At 41.0% G+C, this 18,993-nt stretch overlaps 2 protein-coding genes and 2 long non-coding RNA genes across 6 annotated transcripts; 1 reads left to right on the top strand and 3 right to left on the bottom strand.

Annotated features, from left to right (window-relative positions):
* Positions 1-5: 5 nt before the first annotated feature.
* On the bottom strand, positions 6-1,315 carry LOC135666044 (transcription factor bHLH25-like; the record flags this gene model as incomplete). The annotated part of the gene is made up of 3 exons (XM_065177551.1): positions 989-1,315; positions 465-902; positions 6-380 (listed from the first exon to the last, which is right to left on the bottom strand). Coding segments are annotated over exons 1-3 (849 nt in total), but the record flags the coding sequence as incomplete, so codon positions are not given.
* Positions 1,316-2,521: 1,206 nt separating this feature from the next.
* On the bottom strand, positions 2,522-4,986 carry LOC135666045 (uncharacterized). The gene is made up of 3 exons (XR_010509678.1): positions 4,721-4,986; positions 3,319-3,597; positions 2,522-3,178 (listed from the first exon to the last, which is right to left on the bottom strand). It is a non-coding gene; the product is annotated as an uncharacterized LOC135666045 (long non-coding RNA).
* Positions 4,987-6,473: 1,487 nt separating this feature from the next.
* LOC135666046 (sucrose transport protein SUT2-like) lies at positions 6,474-11,779 on the top strand. Of its 3 annotated transcripts, none has more exons than XM_065177553.1 (6): positions 6,474-7,130; positions 8,329-9,074; positions 9,153-9,216; positions 9,299-9,342; positions 10,538-10,692; positions 11,496-11,634. In XM_065177553.1, the coding sequence occupies exons 1-5, from the start codon at positions 6,605-6,607 to the stop codon at positions 10,679-10,681; spliced, it is 1,524 nt and encodes a 507-aa protein (XP_065033625.1). In that variant the 5' UTR covers positions 6,474-6,604; the 3' UTR covers positions 10,682-10,692; positions 11,496-11,634. The 3 variants fall into 3 exon arrangements, with proteins under 3 accessions (XP_065033625.1, XP_065033626.1, XP_065033624.1); XM_065177554.1 differs by lacking the exon at positions 11,496-11,634 and adding an exon at positions 10,806-11,314; XM_065177552.1 differs by lacking the exon at positions 10,538-10,692 and having other exon boundaries at positions 6,476-7,130; positions 11,496-11,779.
* A 1,565-nt stretch (positions 11,780-13,344) lies between these two features.
* Positions 13,345-17,428, bottom strand: LOC135666047 (uncharacterized). Its single transcript, XR_010509679.1, has 3 exons — positions 15,848-17,428; positions 13,897-14,605; positions 13,345-13,781 (listed from the first exon to the last, which is right to left on the bottom strand). It is a non-coding gene; the product is annotated as an uncharacterized LOC135666047 (long non-coding RNA).
* Between the last annotated feature and the right edge of the window lie 1,565 nt (positions 17,429-18,993).

Here is an 18,993-nt window from a genome sequence, read left to right as displayed (position 1 = left end):
AGGGCGGTGGATCTTGCCTGGGTCATGACGGTGATGTCGAGAGAAGCAGCGGCGAAAGGTATGACGCTGGTGTTCCCCACGGAAAGGTGGAGCTTCTCGATCTCGGAGAGAGCTTTCACCAGCACGCCCTTGCGGTTCTCGCAGTGGATCTTGATGAGGACAGCCTTGTCGCACACTCTGGCCTCGATCTCGGGAGCAGGCCTGCCGCATGGGTGTTCGTCGGAGGAGCTGTCGTCATCGTCGGCGCCGAGCCGAGACTTCTTGACGAGCACCGCCTTCTCCGCCTGCCTCTTCGCAACTTGATCTTCCAGAGACTTGACCTGCTCTTCGAGTCGCTTCAGGTACTCGATGGCGTCCCCGAGAACGGAGGCCTTGTCCATCTTCCAAGGAGTAGAAATTTGGAGGTCGATCAAACGTGTCGAGCGTTGGCGGAGCAGAAAGGAGGAACCGATCCAAGAGCGTACCTTCTTTAGACCAGGAACTACTGCGGAGAGTGCGATGAATCTCTGGCTAAGCTTCTCTCTGCGTTTCCTCTCGGCCACGACGTGTTCCGCGTTATGAGAGGCCGTCCTCGCCGCCATGTTTGCCCTCTTGGAACCCTGCCCCGACATGGTGTCGTAGTCCCTCTTCGAGCCACCGGGGATCGGCACAGCCATCTCTTCTTTCGGCCTCATCGTCGGAACATAGAGAGCGGAGTGACAGATGGGTGATTCCGGCCTGCCAAACGATAGAATTCTTGGCCACGAGGCGTCGGTCTTGGTGGCCTTCTTGGGAAACGAAGCATGGCTTTCAGAGGAGGGAGACGGTTCTACATCTCGCAGGAGGCCCACTCCCAGTTGGTCTGCGCTGAGCTGATCCAGAGCAGTCCATTCCCACTGATCAAAGAAACTCTGCTCCATTCCCTGCGGATTCCAAAGACCGACTGCATCATTCAGGAAATCATCTCAGAAATGCTTAACCCAAGAACCTGATCCCGGCTGCCGCTTACCATGTCGGAGTAGCACGGAGATGCCGATGCCTCCATCAAGAGAGATACTTTTTCTGCAACGAAGAAGGAGAAGCGAACCTCTTCCCCTTTTTATGTTTATGGTGTTCGGTCGAAGGCTGCTTCTGCCGTTGGTCTGAACGTTCTTACTGCCTCCATGACCGACGCCTTGGCTGCTTCTTTCTATGCGAAGACTATTTGCTTATCCTGCCGTGTCCCATTGCCTGTGGTGTCAGCAACTTCATATGTAGCTCGTCAACAGCTTTTATTTATGGCTGAATTGATGGCCAAGAAATAATTGGTATCTCAGTAGTCCCCATAGTATTTTATAATGCTTCCCCCATCTGTAGCAACTCAGCCACGAGGAGATATAAATAGAGAGAGAGAGAGAGTAGAAACAAAAGTACTGTTGCTTGCAGGGGAAGAAGACGGAGTCGAGGCAAAGCGTACACACGGAAGAACGCGTTACAGGAGGCCTTTAGAGTGACGCGACATGTGTCCCCTCGCCATTGCAGTGCATTTGACCACGTGGCACATCGACTGACTGCCTGAAGTCAATCCGCGGCGACCGTGTCGGCTACGTGTTTCCTCTTCGTTCAGACTCTTCCAAGCCAAATCCCATGTCTCATCGACCTTCAGAACGTCCATTTGGTGAATCTTGTTCGTCTTATTCCGAAGAACACGCACAACAACGTCAGCGCTGATAGCCAATCAGAAGCACAATCTCGTAAACAAATTAATGGAAGATACTGCAACTCCAGCAATCTCGGATCTGTCTCACATTCTTTTTCTCCGAGGCCATATGCTGATCATCTGGTCCTCGATCTATCCATGGATCACTACATCGCCTCCAATCTTACAGCAACGGGAAACGGGGAACTTGGTCATCTTCGTACGTGCATCATCTGTTAATTAATCATCATCTAACGCCATTGGTATTATCGACGACACAAAAACGATAGGACAATATATATATATATATATATATATATATATATATATATATATATATATATATATATATATTCTTGTTTGGATATATCATATTTATCATTATAAATTTTTGAAAAAAAAGATGGTTTTAATGCATATTAAAAATAGTTAAATGACTCTGCAGCTCATTGATAATAATAAATAAAATAAATAAATAAATAAATAAAAAGAAGGTGAGCTTTTGAGGGTTTACCGGGAGGAGCCAAACCCTCAACTGTTCATATCAATCAATGAAGCATGGGTCAATAATGTAGTGACATGTCATGTTGTGGCAACATAATAAACACAAATCCATCTCAGATCCACACATGGGATAAGCGCTCCACCCGGTGACCGAGACAGCGCCATCCGACCATCCCCCCATATCCACTATAATTATCTTAAGAACGAACCCTTCAAAAAATCAAACTTGGGATTCAATATTTCATATCTCCACACCCTATCATCTATCCAAGAATCCAAGAGATAAGCTTTGCCCACCACAAATGAAGCTGAGGTTATCTGCTGGTCTTCGGAAGGATAGACATGTAAAACTCCAAGGCAAAGCAAATCTCCATCTTTCCTTTTCGTTTAGACTGATAACAACATTTGGCACATGATTTCTCAATTAGTAGCATATAAAATTATCTGATGACAACAAACACAAACTTTGTTAGCAACCTAATTAAGATTCCCTTGGGACTAATTCTCATACTGTTACATCAATGGACTGAGGATGGAGATTGTTGCATTACAATGTCAAGCCATTTAGATGCATTTGTTCCCTCAAGTACACCATCGAGAAGGCTGAGGATGATAAGGCCAAGAATAATGATGATAATAATAATAACAGCAACAGTTGATCTGCATCGACTGTACTTGCATGCCACAGCTCATCCAACCATGGTCACCACTGTTTCCCTTGTCCCTAGTGATACTGGAAGTCCTGCTGTAATGAATTCTAATAGATGGAAGCCAAATAATTTTTAGGTCAAATGAGCCATTCATAAACTGCAAATCGATCGGAGACTGCGGCGAAGCATGGTTATCGGAGACGCAGGAGATGTTGAACTGCTAGACCACTTGTCCACAAACTTTGTTGAGGTTAAAAAGATGACAGATATCGGTGATAGGAACCCTAAAGCTTGAACCTGCACCATAAGTTGTCCGCTTCAGGTCTACGATGCTACCGGACAAGAGCTTGTCCCGGGGATGAAAAGCCTGTATGACAGATATTTTGTTGCATTACATGACAAAGAAACTAATCACAAACTCCAGCCCTTCAACTAAACCATAATAAAAATTGCATGCAGGATTGGATTTGTCCACACCACTAGTTAGTAAGTTGTAAGAAGAAATACCAGTTTTCCGGCTGATCTTACTTCTTCTGAAACATATTTTCACTGCCTTATTGTCATCAATTACCCCAGAAGCAATCATGTTTTGAGATGGGTGGCATGATACTCGTGAACTTCCAGTTTCTGCACAAGATTTCTTGTTTGGAGTTCCCAGTGGTACACAGACTTGTCTTCTGAACCACTGATAATTTACTTCCGATATCTGGGCAGAACTGTAGCTGGAAAGAACTTTGAGAGAACTTCCGATATATGCGTATTCAAGAACATACCTGTTGAAAAATTCTGCAGCCTCTGAAAGGTCAGATATTATTTTAGAGAGTAGTGTTGAAACAGAAGGAATGCATTTTCTTGAGTTATAAAAACAGAATGGCAAGGAATCCTTCATAATGTTTTGAAAACTGGTCATGGAAAGTCTGAAGAAATCAAATGCATTTTGAACGTAGCATAACAACAAGTCCTAATGTCCCAACTATTTGTGGTTGGGTATATTGACATCAAGAAACACACAAACACATGGAGAGGCCCGAAAATACACGATACAAGCATTCTTAAACCCTTTTTATTCAATATTTAAACTTTCAGCACTGGGTTGACTCCTCTCCTCTGATCCGTAGATACATGGTAAAATTCGATTTTACCTAGTGGGCTATCAAGAGCATGATGAAACGCATACAAATTGTAATAAAGCAAAATGAAGGTAACATTGTTCATCTTTATCACCATCACTAAGGTTTAATGGAATCAATTTGGAATAGCTTTGCCTGGCAATATTGTTGCGAGTATGCCAAACCATCAACAGCTAAGTTCTACGAATTAGTGTTCAACAAGAAACACCTCACTGGAAAGCCAAATCATACAGCTTTTTCGTAATGACAATTAACAGAACAAAAAGCTCATCATCGAGCTACATTTGTTCGGGCGTTATATTCGGATTAATTATCACAATCTAGCTAATTTTAACCATCTTATGTACTTTGATAGGTAGAAGATAATTTAACCATCCATCCCAGATTATCCAACCCAAATCACTCTGAATTAATTAATTTATCATTCTTAATCCGATAGTGTTCAGCAAGTTAACTCTCTAACCACTTGATAATCCTCATTATACCTGAACCAAGAGACAGATCTAAAGTGTTCTTACATGATATGCTCATTATATTAGTCTAAGTAGAAAAATCACATAATTGTCACCAGTTCTTGGTATTCCTAAGAGGCAACTCATGTCCCACTCGCAAGAAAGTTATGGTACTACATCTCCGAGATACGAACACCAGTTAGGTCTTGGGCATCAATTACAGCAAAGAAAGACAAGAACACGGAGACGACAATACAGATCACAATATATACCATAGGGTGTCAAACCACATCGTACATATATACATAGAAATTGGGGATCGAGCACCTGCGCGGTAGTTCGTCGTTGGCAGACGTCGAAAGAGGAGGAGATGATTCGACGGCAAGTGATTCTTCCACCTGCTTCTCCTCTTCTTCTAAATGCCATCGCTGCCGCAGAGACCCGATGCATTTGTTAATGATCGCGACGGTCCATCCTCCACTGCGCCGATCGTGGAGACGACGGGCACGAGCAAAAGAGGAAGCAGAGGCTGAGGAATCCCTATCCCACAGGTGAAGAATCAAACCCTACTAAATCTAAATGCCGCCTAAAACACAAGGAGGAAGAAAAATTATCAGAAATAAAAAATATTATTATTATTATTTTTATCGTCAGAAATTAGGATCGATTAATGTATTTATTGCACAAATAATTAACGTTTATATGAATTTTCTATTAAAAATATATAATTAAATGACGTTTTATTTTTTAGTTTGACTTACATAAATGCAAACATCAGTCACATTAATAATTTAACGAAGCAAGTGCCGATGGTGACAAGAAAAGAACAAGACATGACATAAATGAACAGAAATCTATGCGACTCTGCCACTCGAACATTAATTATTTCAACGATAACCAGTCATATTATTTTGGGACTTATAATAAACAAATCAATAAATATATAACCATTGATTGATGTGCTGATATTTATGAGAAGAAATGCTATCTTATTTGACAGCTAAATCTTTGTCTGCTAATCACTTGTCACAGACGGACCGGAGATGCTCACATTTTTTGGAGCAATCATTGATCTATTGTCGTTTTATCATTATTGACAAATCAACATCATCTTTATTAATGGAATGTCAAAAAAATCATATATTTGACGAATATTATTTTTTTTATTTTTTATCCATAAAATAGTTTTTTTCTTAAGAAAAAAAAGTAAAAAAAAAGTTTGAACAAATGGGGAAAAAAGAAAAAAGAATATTGTAGCGTCGGTGTTCACACGGTAAAGATAGACAGAGACTGCTGCTGTGTGGTAAGTTCCAGAAGCCGGAGGAGGTTCTGCGGTAAGAACCGGAGAGCCGCGAGGCAACGGAATGCGCAAGAGCCAGTGAGGCGGCCGCACGTGACGTAACAAAAATGTTGCTTTGAATGAAAAGGAATCTGAGTTGGGCCATATGCGACGCTGTCATGCGTCCCGAGGACGACCTCACCGCGCGCTCCGCCCACCTGCCGTCATCATATCGCTCCTCGAGTAGCTCAAAAGAATCTCCGGTCGTCATCCCCCCGGTCACGTCTCTTCCCTGAGCACCTACGTGACCGGGGCTGGAAAAGGGACCCACTCACGATGCGGTTCCTGTGCGATCAGTGTCGCAGGTATGCGGATCGAGTAGGACGTCGACGGTGGAGATGCCGTTCATCGTTGTCTGAACGCGGCACCTGCTCCGCCGAAAGCGATCGCCACCACCGCGTCTGCTGTCCCGCGGCGCACAAGAGGAGCAGCTGCTGAGAACGGGAACCTGGCGTGATCAGGGGTGTCCGACCCGCTTGCCTTGTGGTGCGCGCGTCACCATCTTAACGGATTCTATATAATCCGATCGACCCGCCCAAAAATCCGATAGACTTCGGGCGAGGCCATTACCCGACCCAAGGGCGGTGGGCTCCGCGGTCGTGGTGGGCGGTGCGGGACCAACCGTCACTGTAGGCGAGAACGAACAAGGAGAAGGACTGGAGGAGTGGGACCCGCATCTGTCCCCCACTCACTTTGCCTGCTTCTGAAGTCTATTACATACAGCGAGCCTCGCCAATCTCCTCGGATCGTTTTGTAGTCGGATGCTCTAATCCGTTTCGTTTTTTCCTTTTTCTATCCCGAGAGAGAGAGAGAGAGAGAGAGAGAGAGAAGGGAAAGGGAGGTGGTGGAAGCGGAGCGGAGGAGAGTGGAGGATGACGGTTCCCGGGCGCCATAGGCCATCGACGACGGCGATGGCGGCGGCGGCGGCAGAGGCGGGGGGAAGGGAGGCGGTGGCGCTGCCGCACAAGGTCTCGCGGCGGCAGCTGCTGCGGGTGGCGTCGGTGGCGTGCGGGGTGCAGTTCGGGTGGGCGCTCCAGCTGTCGCTGCTCACGCCGTACGTGCAGGAGCTGGGGATCCCCCACCAGTGGGCCAGTCTAGTGTGGCTCTGCGGGCCGCTCTCCGGCCTCATCGTCCAGCCCTTCGTCGGCCACATGAGCGACCGCTGCGCCAGCCCATTCGGCCGCCGAAGACCATACATCGTCGGCGGGGCCGCCGCTATATCCACCGCCGTCCTTCTCGTCGGGTTCTCTGCGGACATCGGCAGCGCCCTCGGCGACCCCGGCGGCGGGGAGACCCGGTACCGCGCGATCGCCGTCTACCTGCTAGGGTTTTGGCTGCTGGACGTTGGGAACAACACCACCCAGGGACCCTGCAGGGCGCTCCTTGCCGATCTCACAGGTCCGTCGATACTCCCCTCTCCCCAACCTCTTACACCCACCCCTCCCCCTTCTTTTTCTCCTTGAGATCGGGTCGCCGCTGGCTTCAAGCGTGCGTAAATGCCCTTAACTTTTAGGTAAATTAGGACGAAGGACACCGTATCCCAGCGATGTCTGTGGTTGCTCTAGATAACCCTTCCTTGCTTCAAGCGTGCGTAAATGTCCTTAAGTTTTAGGTAAATTACGACCAAGGGCACCGTATCCCACTGATGTCTGTGGTTGCTCTTAATAGCTGTCCTTGTGGAAGCGTTTATGTCGCCTAGAAGGAGAAGACAAGCTTGAAATCATTCTAAATTGGGTAACGTATTGCACATATTGGCGAACTTAATGTTGCTAAACTTGTGATTAATCTGCATTAATTTGACCTTGTGCTGTTGCGTCTGATTTCTTGGTGAGGCGACATTGGCTCAGCTACGAGATGTTGACTTGGCAGTCACCTTCCTACTGCAGGATTTAATAGCAATTCCAACAGACCAACTGCTAGATTTCATCATCTTATGTTTGTATGGTCTTTCATGGGTTGCCATTAGACTTTTATGGCCTTAAGTATAAATGTGCCGTGATGATATTGATGACCCTTGTAGAACTTTGCCTATAGATCACTTCAAGTATCTCACTCCTATTCCAGCTCAAAATAAAAATTGCCTGAAACTAGTTTTTGGTGGTGAGTGGTCTCCTCACATGTGTGAACTGCTTTCTGTAAATATCTCTATGAAGCTTCAAATTCCATGAAAATTGATGATTGTGCTCTCATGTACACCTTGCTGCATCTGTTTGGCTATTTTATTTTGTTATTTGCCATGTTTCTTTGGTCTTGCACACGGTGGGTTTGATTAAATTATGAGATCGATGGCCACATGCCCCATTCTCTTAAGGTCTGGCTTTTTTTTTTTTCCTCCAATTTTGAGGGGTTCTGTATAACAGAGATTCTTAAAGGTTATAAATAGTGGCAAACAAAATATGTTCTGATGGGAAGTCTCTTCTATTCATTTTACCATGAGACAGAAGATCAAGCTGACTTGCTTGTCACCTGGCAGGATTACCTAAGGGGTAGTGCTGTAGACCAAGTCAGCATGATCAGTGCGTAAGTTACTTCATGTTAGCTGTACAAGTTACCTAATACATGTTTATCTTTTTCCTTTTCTTTCCTGCAATTTCAGGCAAGGATCACAGACGGACTCGGGTAGCTAATGCTTATTTTTCACTCTTCATGGCACTGGGGAATATACTCGGCTATGCTACTGGATCTTTTAGTCGTTGGTTTAGCATATTTCCCTTCAGTGTCACTTCAGCATGCGGCATAAATTGTGCCAATCTCAAATCTGCTTTTCTTCTTGATGTTGTTATTCTTGCAATCACTACTTGCATCACTGTATTATCAGCCAAGGAAACTCCTCTTTCTTCTGCTGGTGGACTTATGGATTCTGCCGGAGAGACACAAGTGCAGTTAAATACTGAGCATGAGGCTTTTCTATGGGAATTAATTGGTTCGTGTAGGTATCTAACTCTGCCTATTTGGATGGTTCTAATTGTCACTGCACTTACTTGGATAGGATGGTTTCCATTCATTCTTTTTGATACTGATTGGATGGGCCGGGAGATCTACAAGGGAGATCCAAATGAAGGGACGAATTATCAAATTGGAGTCAGAATGGGTGCTTCTGGTCTATTGTTGAACTCTGTTGTTCTTGGATGTACCTCGGTGGCCTTGGAAAAAATCTGCAGAAAGTGGGGTGCTGGCTTGACCTGGGGAATTGCCAACATTCTCATGTTTTTGTGCTTTTTAGCAATGCTTATAATATCTTCTTGGGCAAAAAATAAGGAATACCCACAAAATGGACTTCCTCCGGATGGTGTTGTTGTTGCTTCACTTGTTATTTTTACGATCCTTGGGGCACCTTTGGCAGTGAGTCATTTTATTATTTTCACTATTTGTTGGCACATCTTATTAATTTGTTTGATCAGTATTGACCTTTTTTTGCAGGTCACATATACTATTCCTTATGCAATGATTTCTGCACGTACAGAACCTTTAGGATTTGGCCAAGGTGAGTGACGAGTTGATTCTATTCCATCTCTCCTTGTTGTTCTGCTTTGTGTTTTTGTTTCTAATACTTCTCTTGACTGCAGGGTTGGCGATGGGCATCTTAAATTTGGCGATTGTGATACCTCAGGTAGACATGTTTTTGCTATCATATTATCCTGTCTTGTATCTAATTAAGCCTAAATTAGAAGTATTTTCCCTTAAATGATCAAGTAGAGATAATGTCATTAAGAGAACATAAATAGACATTGCAGAATGGAGTATTCTATTATCCTTATACAAAGAGATGAATAGAAATTGAAATTTAGGAAAGAAAATAAATTCCTTATACTGTGGATGCATCCTTTCATGTGTTTTATTATGACCACCTCATGATTATCATTGACACTTATGTATAGCTCACTACTAGAAACCAACTAGTGACTGGGCATTGCAATGTGTGAGATTCTGTGGTCACCTTTTAGCGTGACAAAAAAGAGCTAAAGTTGGCAATGATTACTTAACCAATGCTAGGTTAGGCAAGAGCAGGATTTTTCTAAAAACCCAAAATGATTTACTCTATCAAGTGGCAGTTTTAGCTCATCGAGTCAGGAAGTAAAGCTTCTATATTCCCTAAACCTAGAGGAGTCTCCTGAAATAGTTAAATAACAAGATTTCATTTAGGAAGCAATAAACATGAATGAGCATCAAACTCTATCAAACCTTGTGTAGCTATTCCCTTGGTTAGATGTTGACACCTACTATTGCTTTGTAACATAAGGCTGATAAGTAGTAAAGTAGTCAGATATTCTATGGACCCTTCTTGTTTTTAGTTGTGCTCTATATTTGACCTGTTAGTGATGGGAAAAAGGCTTCAACAATGATGCTCAAACTAAAAAAATATAGCAAGTTTTCTGTCTAACATGCAGAAGTGTAAATGAAGTACCAATGATGTGAAGCCTATAGAGAAGAAATTGAAGTATGACATGCTGCCACATAACACTCTGTTGGCTTGTCTATACCAGAGAGCCACTTTATATTCTGTGGTTGACTATTTTGCTTTCTTCCACTATCTAATGTCCACGTATTTCTTAGGCTCCTTATACATTGTAACAAGTGACAACCTATTTTGTTTCAGTCAGGTTTGGATCAAGTAATCCACCATCTTTTCCAGTTTAGTAATGAATATAAACATGGATTTTGTATGCTCTAGAATTTTTAACAGTTTTTATGGGCATATCTGTTAGGCTTAATCTAATTTGTCCTATTGATTTGATGAGCGCTAGTTGATCTGCATTAGGTAAAGTTTTTTGTTTGGTAAGTAATGGTGCTTTTGTTGTATTTAGGAAGTCCACTTTCTTGGATCACTTAGAATGAATCAATCTTCTTCACCCCTAAGATCTTATGTAGAGGATGTCATCACATGCTGTTTTGAGACAAACATAGATGAATCTGAAGTCAGTGTAGACCTGAGGATGGATAGGAAGTAGAGATAGTGAAGGTGAGAGGAAGCTGCTTGTTCTTTTCCAGTTCCATTTTCAATTAAGGTATCCTTTGGTTGCCTATCTGCTTTGATGTTCATGTACATGAAAGCTAGTCATCTATTTGAAACAGAGAATGAATACCTGGAATGTCATCCGATGCTCGTCAGAAATATATCATGGCTCATATATTCTTGAAGTATCCAGAAGGCAGACATATTTATATTTTAAGGTGTTCCCTCTCTATGATTCCAACAGCCTATGTTGCATTTGGTCTTTCATGCAATCCATTTGGTTGTTTGTACTGATTCATGTACTGACAAACAAAATCTGGTTCTAGTAAAACGTTTTATAACTTTATATTGCATGAGCTGCATAGGGCTTCCTAGGTCTAAATTGCTTGTCATGTAGCAGTGGCAAGGCATGCTAAAATGAAAAGGTGACACCTTATTGCATGAGCTGCATAGGGCTTCCTAGGTCTAAATTGCTTGTCATGCAGCAATCTCAAGCCATATTAAAATGAAAAGGTGACACCTTATCACATGAAACACCAAAGTTTGTGCTTACTACACTCTATGAAAAAAAAAAATCCACAATTAGACTGATTAATTTAATCGTTGCAAATTCAGTTGAATTCAGAAACTGCAATAAATATAACTAGTAGTCTTTGTTGTCATTTACTAGAGATATTTTAGTGAAGTAATTGGTTTCAATAATGGCAAAAATAACTCAAATATGATTTTCTGCATTTGTTACAACAATTGGTTTCTTTTCTTTTCTTTTTCTTTTTTTTCTTTTGCTAATGGAAAGTCTGCTAAATCAGGTGCTAATATCTGTGGGAAGTGGGCCATTGGATCAATTATTTGGTGGTGGCAACTCACCAGCCTTTGCTGTAGGAGCACTTGCAGCTTTTGTGAGCGGACTTGTGGCAATTATTGGTATTCCTCGGTCCCAGATTGCGGGACGAAGGGGTCAAAGATAAGTATTTCTAGTTATTACTATCTCCTTGGTCTATACAGCTATTTGATTATTGTTCCAGATAGAAATGATGAAGACAGTACTGTATCAATTTGATAAAGTCAATACAATTGCAATCTTTTTCCATAACTCGGGTATCTTCTGCTTTTTTCTACCTGTCTAATTAAGCTAGTATTTATAAAAAAAGCCTATGTAAACTGAGCCTAACAGAGATCTAATCGTTAGATCATTTCTGTTTTTATTTTAACCACACACGGAGAGCTGTGACAGAAGTCAAAAAGCTTATGGGCACATTGGCAGTGTGAATATATTCTCTACTAGCCTTCTACATATGTTTATGGAGCTTGTTTGTCTTCTTTGTTCTTGTTATTGTTATCGTTATTTTGTTGTTTGATTAATATTAATACTGGTGTCAGTATTGTACTCAATATCGGTTGATGCCTCTTTGTCCTGTGTTGATAGACTTAGGTTAGACATCTGTGGGATCTTTTGTTGAGCCAGCTCAGGTTGGTCCTATATCTGAAGTGAGCTGTGAGATAGCCACATCAAAACAACATGATAACGTAGGTCTAAGATTTGCCTAATCCAAACTTGGGTCCATTGTGTCCTAGTGTACTAATCTAAGATTCCACAAAGGCCTAATGGGATAGCTTGGGAAGTGGTGCATGTGCAAGTGGACAGATAGGTGCCCGTATTGCCTACACAGAGAGAGAGAGAGAGAGAGAGAGAGAGAGAGAGAGAGGTCCTAAACTCTTCCCCATGCAGCAAAACAATGACAGAGGGGGCCTTTGTGGAATGCAACCAAGAGATGAGTCAAACTCTTGTGCTTGCTATTGTCATTGTTGTGGGGACTTCTTAGGCCTTTTGTTGCTCTGCCCACTAATACTGTTGCTATGTTATTTTCCACTGGTTGTGGTTTTCCCTACCTCTCACTAATGATTTGTTGGTAATTTTAGAATTTAGCTCTCTCTCTCTCTCTCTCTCTATTCATCTCATTTTGTTCTTTTTTTTTTTCGATTTTCCATCTCTCTTACCATTCATTTGGTGACAACCCAATTGTTATAGATAAATTGTGTCCATGTTATCAAATGGAAGCATCGGTTATGTTTTGATTAAAAGGTCAAAGGCAGTTTTAGATTCATGATGATCTCTTTTGATTTCTTCCCATCCATCTTTCTTCCCAAAAAAAAAATTGTAGGTTTTTTGTATATCACAATCCCAAAAGCTCATAAAGTTAGACAAGACTGAGGAGACAAGCGTATACTCAAAATGCATACCTTGGAACACTGAAGACGGGGGGGGGCATTGTTCTCCGACAACGTCGCTTTTAGCTGAACGGTCCAGATGAAGTTTACATTATAATTGTGTGCATCATGATTCGTGCTAGCGAGCTGCTTACATGGAAGGAAAGCATCAGTCTTATTGGGTTAAAAAAGAAAAAGGAAACTGGAAAGGTGATGACAGACCTCGATGCTACATAACATAAAAGATGCTTTAAAAAGACAACGCAAGAGGTAATAGAAAAAATAAAGATGCTTAATTCATTCATCTCTATCAGTTTCTTTTATCGCAGAATTGAGAATCATATATGCAAATAATGCTCCAAATGAGGTTAGTAATATTCATAATCTTATTGGGAAACTCCTCTTAAGGTAAATTTTAATTACAGCTTGAAAGGCAATCTATTAAGAACTTACTTTTCCTTCATAAAGGTCCACTAATCACATCAAGCATTCGAGTGACGTCCTTGTTTCACAGGAAAAATGAAACAAGAATCGAGAACACAATGGAACCTACACATTGGTCGATGTGGATGAACATTACGAACAATGTAAAAAATAGAATTATCATCTGTGTCCATTCATATCAAAATAAATATATTTTGAATAAAAGAATTTAAATCTGGAGCAGAAACATGCGGTACAAGTTTTGGTTAGGAGGATGTGCACCTTTAAACATGTAGTTTCTTCTATAAACATGTCAAGAATGTTTGCCAAGTTGATCATGGGCTTTCACCGAGGCTTACAGAACCAGGAAATCAAAGCAGGTAATAGATTCCATGACAGCTTGAAGCTTCCCTATGAGAAGCTCAAATGCTTCTTCAAATGCCAGATCAGTCGTTGTTCGAAGCCTGTTTAGTATCATCAGAATTGGTTAGGCACATCCTGTGATGAGATTTAGAGCCCCGCGGGATGAAAAAAAATATCTTAAAAGGGTTGCATGTTTACAGGTCAAAGAAAACACACCTGTAATAAACAGAATTCAGGAAGGTTGGGGGGTGTTTCAGAAGCCCCAAGTCTTCCACCTGCCTCCTTGAAAGACTGTTGGCATGAACCATGCAATAAACCATGAGATTCCATACAGCTCCTCCTTGATCAGCTCAACTGCCAGTCCACTTCTTTTTTTAGCAGGTCCCTCTGGCTTTACTTCTGTATCAATGGCGGTATCAGAAATGCAATGTCTGGACTTCGGTCTCTAAATCTCTGCTCAGATTCATCTCTCTTTCCCCTGGCACAGGAAGTTTGAAACATTTGCTTCGCCACATTGTCAGGGTGGAGATTCCTATCCTCGACCCTCTTATCCACCAGTGTTGTATCTGCATCTTTGTCATCTAAAGCAGCAGCATTCTTGTTACCTTCGCTTTTAGCTGATTCATCTGCCTGGACAAAATCTACATTAGGGTCTTGATCTCCTTAGGCCTTCAAGATGCAGATGATACACACATGTTTTCAGTGGAACAAAAACCCCTCTACTTGTGGCAGGTCGAAAGCTCTAATTAGGATCGCCTTCTCCTAGAGGCTAGAACTATGTTGATACTCACACCTGATGCTCTGGATCTTTTTCTCCATGTTCCAAAGTGAGGTGCAGTTGAGGAGCCTCTAGTTGTTCATGAATTGGTTGATGACCATTCTTCACATTGCTGCTTTCTTGCTCATCTGAGCCCATCATGCTCACCTGAGAAAGGCAAATTATAGCATCTCATTAGAAAGGAAGTTTCAAGAGAGGGTGACTAGGTCCGTGCAGTACTCCCTCTTGGTACCATGAATTTTCCTATCCGGTGCGATGCTATTTTGTCATCAAAGAATTTTTATCAAGAATGTCTAGCAGACCAGATTTAAAATTTGAAATATCATATTTTAGTTAAATCAATTTCTCAGATAAGTAAACGTTAGACTATAGCTTCCTCAACCACAAGTTACTTGTAACTCGGGCCATATTGCGGTTTGTTAGATACAATGTATTATAAAAAGAGATTAAACCAACATCAATTAGTTGACAGGCTTTTAGACATAAGAAGCCCTCTCCTAATTGAGATACAAACGAGACAAGATTAAAGAGAAGTTATACAAAAGGAAACATACTCTAGTGTTTCTCGATCAAAATGTCACAAGACATTCTTAACACTAGTTCAGAGATAAACACAATATCCAAGAGAAAGTCAGCAATCTTAACTAAAAAGCATATGGAAAAAGGTTCGAGAAATGTTTTCTCTGAAGGTGGTAAATTCACCCAAAATAAGGTACACTTGTAATAAGCAAATACAAGTAAACAATGCCGACTTTGCCTAACCAAGGAAAACTTGTAATACATAAAATTTTAGGCTGTGTATAAGACATTGATTATCTTCTATTGATGTAAGGTGTCTAATGGGAGCAAACACTGTGTTAATTTTTATTGTTATTTTAAACTTATAGTTGTTATAGAAACTTCTACATATAATGGCACCAAATGGTTAATGCATTGAAGAATTCAAGATTGCTTCACATGATAAATTAACTCTATCTAATTTTACAATTATATATAGCATTTCTAGCTAATCATACAACCATATAAAACCTTAACCATGTATTAAATATGGCACTCGAGCAAAATGTAGAGTTTCGGTGATGTGTGAATCGGCCAAGCTTCACAGCAGTTTTTTCATTTCTTAATGACGATATATGTATATTATATACACACATACAGAGGAATAAGCATTCTACACATCAGAGAAGAGATAAAAGGATTAATTTCCAATAATTAACTTTATCTGTTTGTTTTTTATATAGCTTGTTTCAGTTTGAAATCTGTCCTTTTTCTAAAATCTTACTAATGCCAACACAAGGTAGGAAACAAGTCACAATTTTTCCTTTTTTGATTGTTTAGGAGCATACATCAGCAAAATTTATAGTACTGGTTCAACAGACCTAAACATACCTTCTTGTTCCTGTGAGCACTGTGGTTTTAAGGTTTTCTCTTGCCAACTCCATAACTGTTGTGTTCATAAACTTCGGTACCTTGAACCTTCTTTGTGTTTTCTGTGTGACTTATCCAGTAGAAGCACCTAAATGGCTTTTCAGGTGCCAACTGATCTCCACGTCCCTCATGTCATAAGACATTTTTCATTTCTTGGACAATCTCATCCCCGAGACTGCTCATTCTGCAGTCTTCTATCTGGTTCCTACTCAATGGTGTATCATCTAAAACTTGTCCATTCTTCAATGCACGCTGACCCTCTTCTCTTTTGTGGTGCTTTGGTACACTTTTATGAGGTTGCTTAAGTCAGCTTCCTGTCCTCCCTCTCCTGAGTTGGCATCTATCATCTTTGTGCTTAGCAGCATCAGTTTTATCCCTCATACTATTACTATCTTCTCTTCTATGATTTTTGACTTCATCCCTTTCTCTTTTCTTTTGTCTTCCCTAGTCCTATAAGCATGCATGGTATCTTGCTTGTCAGTCTTCCCTCTCACTTCATCCTTTTTCCTCTTGATGAATGCATAGTCTACATTTTCATGATGACCTGTCAAAAGATCATCCCTCTATCTAGGCTTCATCTCTATTATGCCCTCTCCATTCTTCACCACCCACATTTTTTCTTGAGTGAAGATCATCTCTTAGATTCCTGACACTGGCCCTTAATTTACTCTTGTGCCTCTACATTATTTCTTCACTGCTCTCCCACTTAACGCCTTTATCTTTAACTCTTTGACTCTGCAAATTAGCCTCTCTTCTCTACCAAACACCAACAGAAGCTTCTGTATCCTTTGTCCGCTCCGAACTTCTATCTCGACAGGGTGTGCAGAAAGAGGATCCTAATTTCTGTACGAGTGACAAGTATCTTTCCGACCTCTGTAAGCCAACTGTTTTCCGTTTATGTCTTCTCTAGCATCCCGACCATCACCATCTATTTGATGAGACTTGTGTTCTCTTTGAGGCCTTTGCAAATCATCTGTTTGACCCAAATATCCTTGTTGTGTGTCTCCGATATTTTCATGCTGCTTCTACAAATCCTTACTGCTTCAGGATTTTGCTCCACTGTTGTCACTATGTGAGGTCCTCAATTCACCCTTAACATCACTCATACAAGTTTCAGTTTGCTCAACTTGTGAACAAAGCTTTTGTTCTTTGCCTAGATGATTTATGTTATCACTGTTGACAGTTTCGCTGGATACATGGAGATCTAATATTTTGTTGTCTCCTTCAATTTCATTGTCATCACCTAGCAACCATTCCACTGGGCTCATCATATTTTCCTTCAGTGCTCAGATGTCGTGCAGTTTCTTCTTCAACAGAAGGTGATATTTTAGAATTCTGGCTAACTTCAATGATATCAAACAGCTTTTTCTGCTACTGGTTGTCGAACCTGTTTAAGTGGACACTTCTGCTAAAGACGATGTCATTTGAGTGTTCACTATCAGTGAAGCGTCTTCCATGTAAGCTTCCTTGAGGTGACCTGAAATTGTGGTCCATTAGTCTCTCATTCATTAATGTAATGAGTAGAGATCAACGGATAATGAAAAAAGTAATCGTACTCATTAAATGTACAGAAGCAAATTCAAATATGTGGGTGATGAATACTGGAAACAAGGAAGAAAGCTTGGTCAACAATACCAGAAATAGCCTGATGAGATTATGACTTTGTTTTTGCACAGATTATATGTATCGAATTTAGCTCCATTAGATGATCATAGTCACATAAATATTATCGCAAGCTAATGCCTTTAGTTCTAGGCCTTGAGGTCCATCTGTGTGCCCAGCGTCTCCGCATGCCAACCTGTAGCCCACCATCTTTAACTGAGTTCATATAGCTAATTCAATAGACACCATGAGATCACAGTATCCCAGATCAGATGACTCCACTTTCTTTGTTCATTGCTACCTACATCTGTTTCTGTTAATTTAATATTTAACATCCACATTACTGTATGTTTAGAAGAATTTATACTACTTTTTGAATCATAAATCACTGGTTTTTTGGCTACATTGTTTTCAAAATCAAAGTTTGTGGAATCACATAAAACAGAGAAAAAGTTTCTATTTCGAATGCAAATTTGCATCCACAAGCTTACTTGTGTGCAGGAAGCATAAAGTCAAGCTCACTACCAAAAGCACAGGCTACTGAACTATTTGCCCAAGCAGGAACTCCAAAAACCTGTAATGGATATGTTTGGAGGCATTTGGAATAGCCCCAACGCTAGCAGGTTTCCAGTCTCCTCTTCCTCGACCAGCAATGGAACCAAAAGCAAGAGGAGGCTGCACAACATCAACAGAAGTTACCATGGCAGCAACAAGACCCACAAGCAGCAGTGATGTACCGGGTCTCATATACTGTTTCCAATAGAAGAACAGCAAAATTAGCTAAAAAATGTCTCCACAAGCACCAAATCGTAATGAACAAAAACTCTCTCGTGCCAGAAAGACTACAAACCTTAAACCACTGCTTCCTAGATAGAACAGGCTAGAAGCTAAGAATCTAAAGCAATAATTGAACAGGCTAGAAGCTGAGATAATGCTAATGTGCTAGGCACATAAAGAGAGCTCTCTGTCTTTAAAAGAAGGGCTTTGACTCTTCATTTTCAGCAAGAGATCAGAAAGAAAAAAGGTTGCTAAAGGTGAAATATAGCAATGTCAAACCCAAACTCAGATTGCAGGTAGCATTGCTAGTTGCTTCTAACTCCAAGAATCTCTTCTTTTTAAGCCTATTCCTAGAATGAAAAGAGAAAAAAGCAGCCATTATAGCATATAGTATTAGGCTAGGCTACAAAGCTACAATATACTGTACAACAATATTGATCCAAGATCTATGACTCATAATTCAAGTTGATAATTTTTTACTTTCCAGGTTTTCAGATGACTTTGATTTATATATATAGTGGCTACATAAAGGGACAAAAGCAATCCAATTTAACCCCTATTTCCTGTTTAAAAGTGTCTTAAACAGAATTTTGTTGAAGCAAGAGAAGGGAACTCGGGTTGGACTAATCTGATAGCAAAAAGTTTTACTTATTCTATTTCCATTGTGACTACAGGAAGAGTCATATTCCAATCATCACTCCAACAATGGCATCTTCTTCACCAACATG

This window comes from Musa acuminata, unplaced genomic scaffold (assembly GCF_036884655.1).
Source record: "Musa acuminata AAA Group cultivar baxijiao unplaced genomic scaffold, Cavendish_Baxijiao_AAA HiC_scaffold_1065, whole genome shotgun sequence".
NCBI lineage: Eukaryota > Viridiplantae > Streptophyta > Magnoliopsida > Zingiberales > Musaceae > Musa > Musa acuminata.
This window is presented reverse-complemented; position numbering and strand designations above follow the sequence as displayed.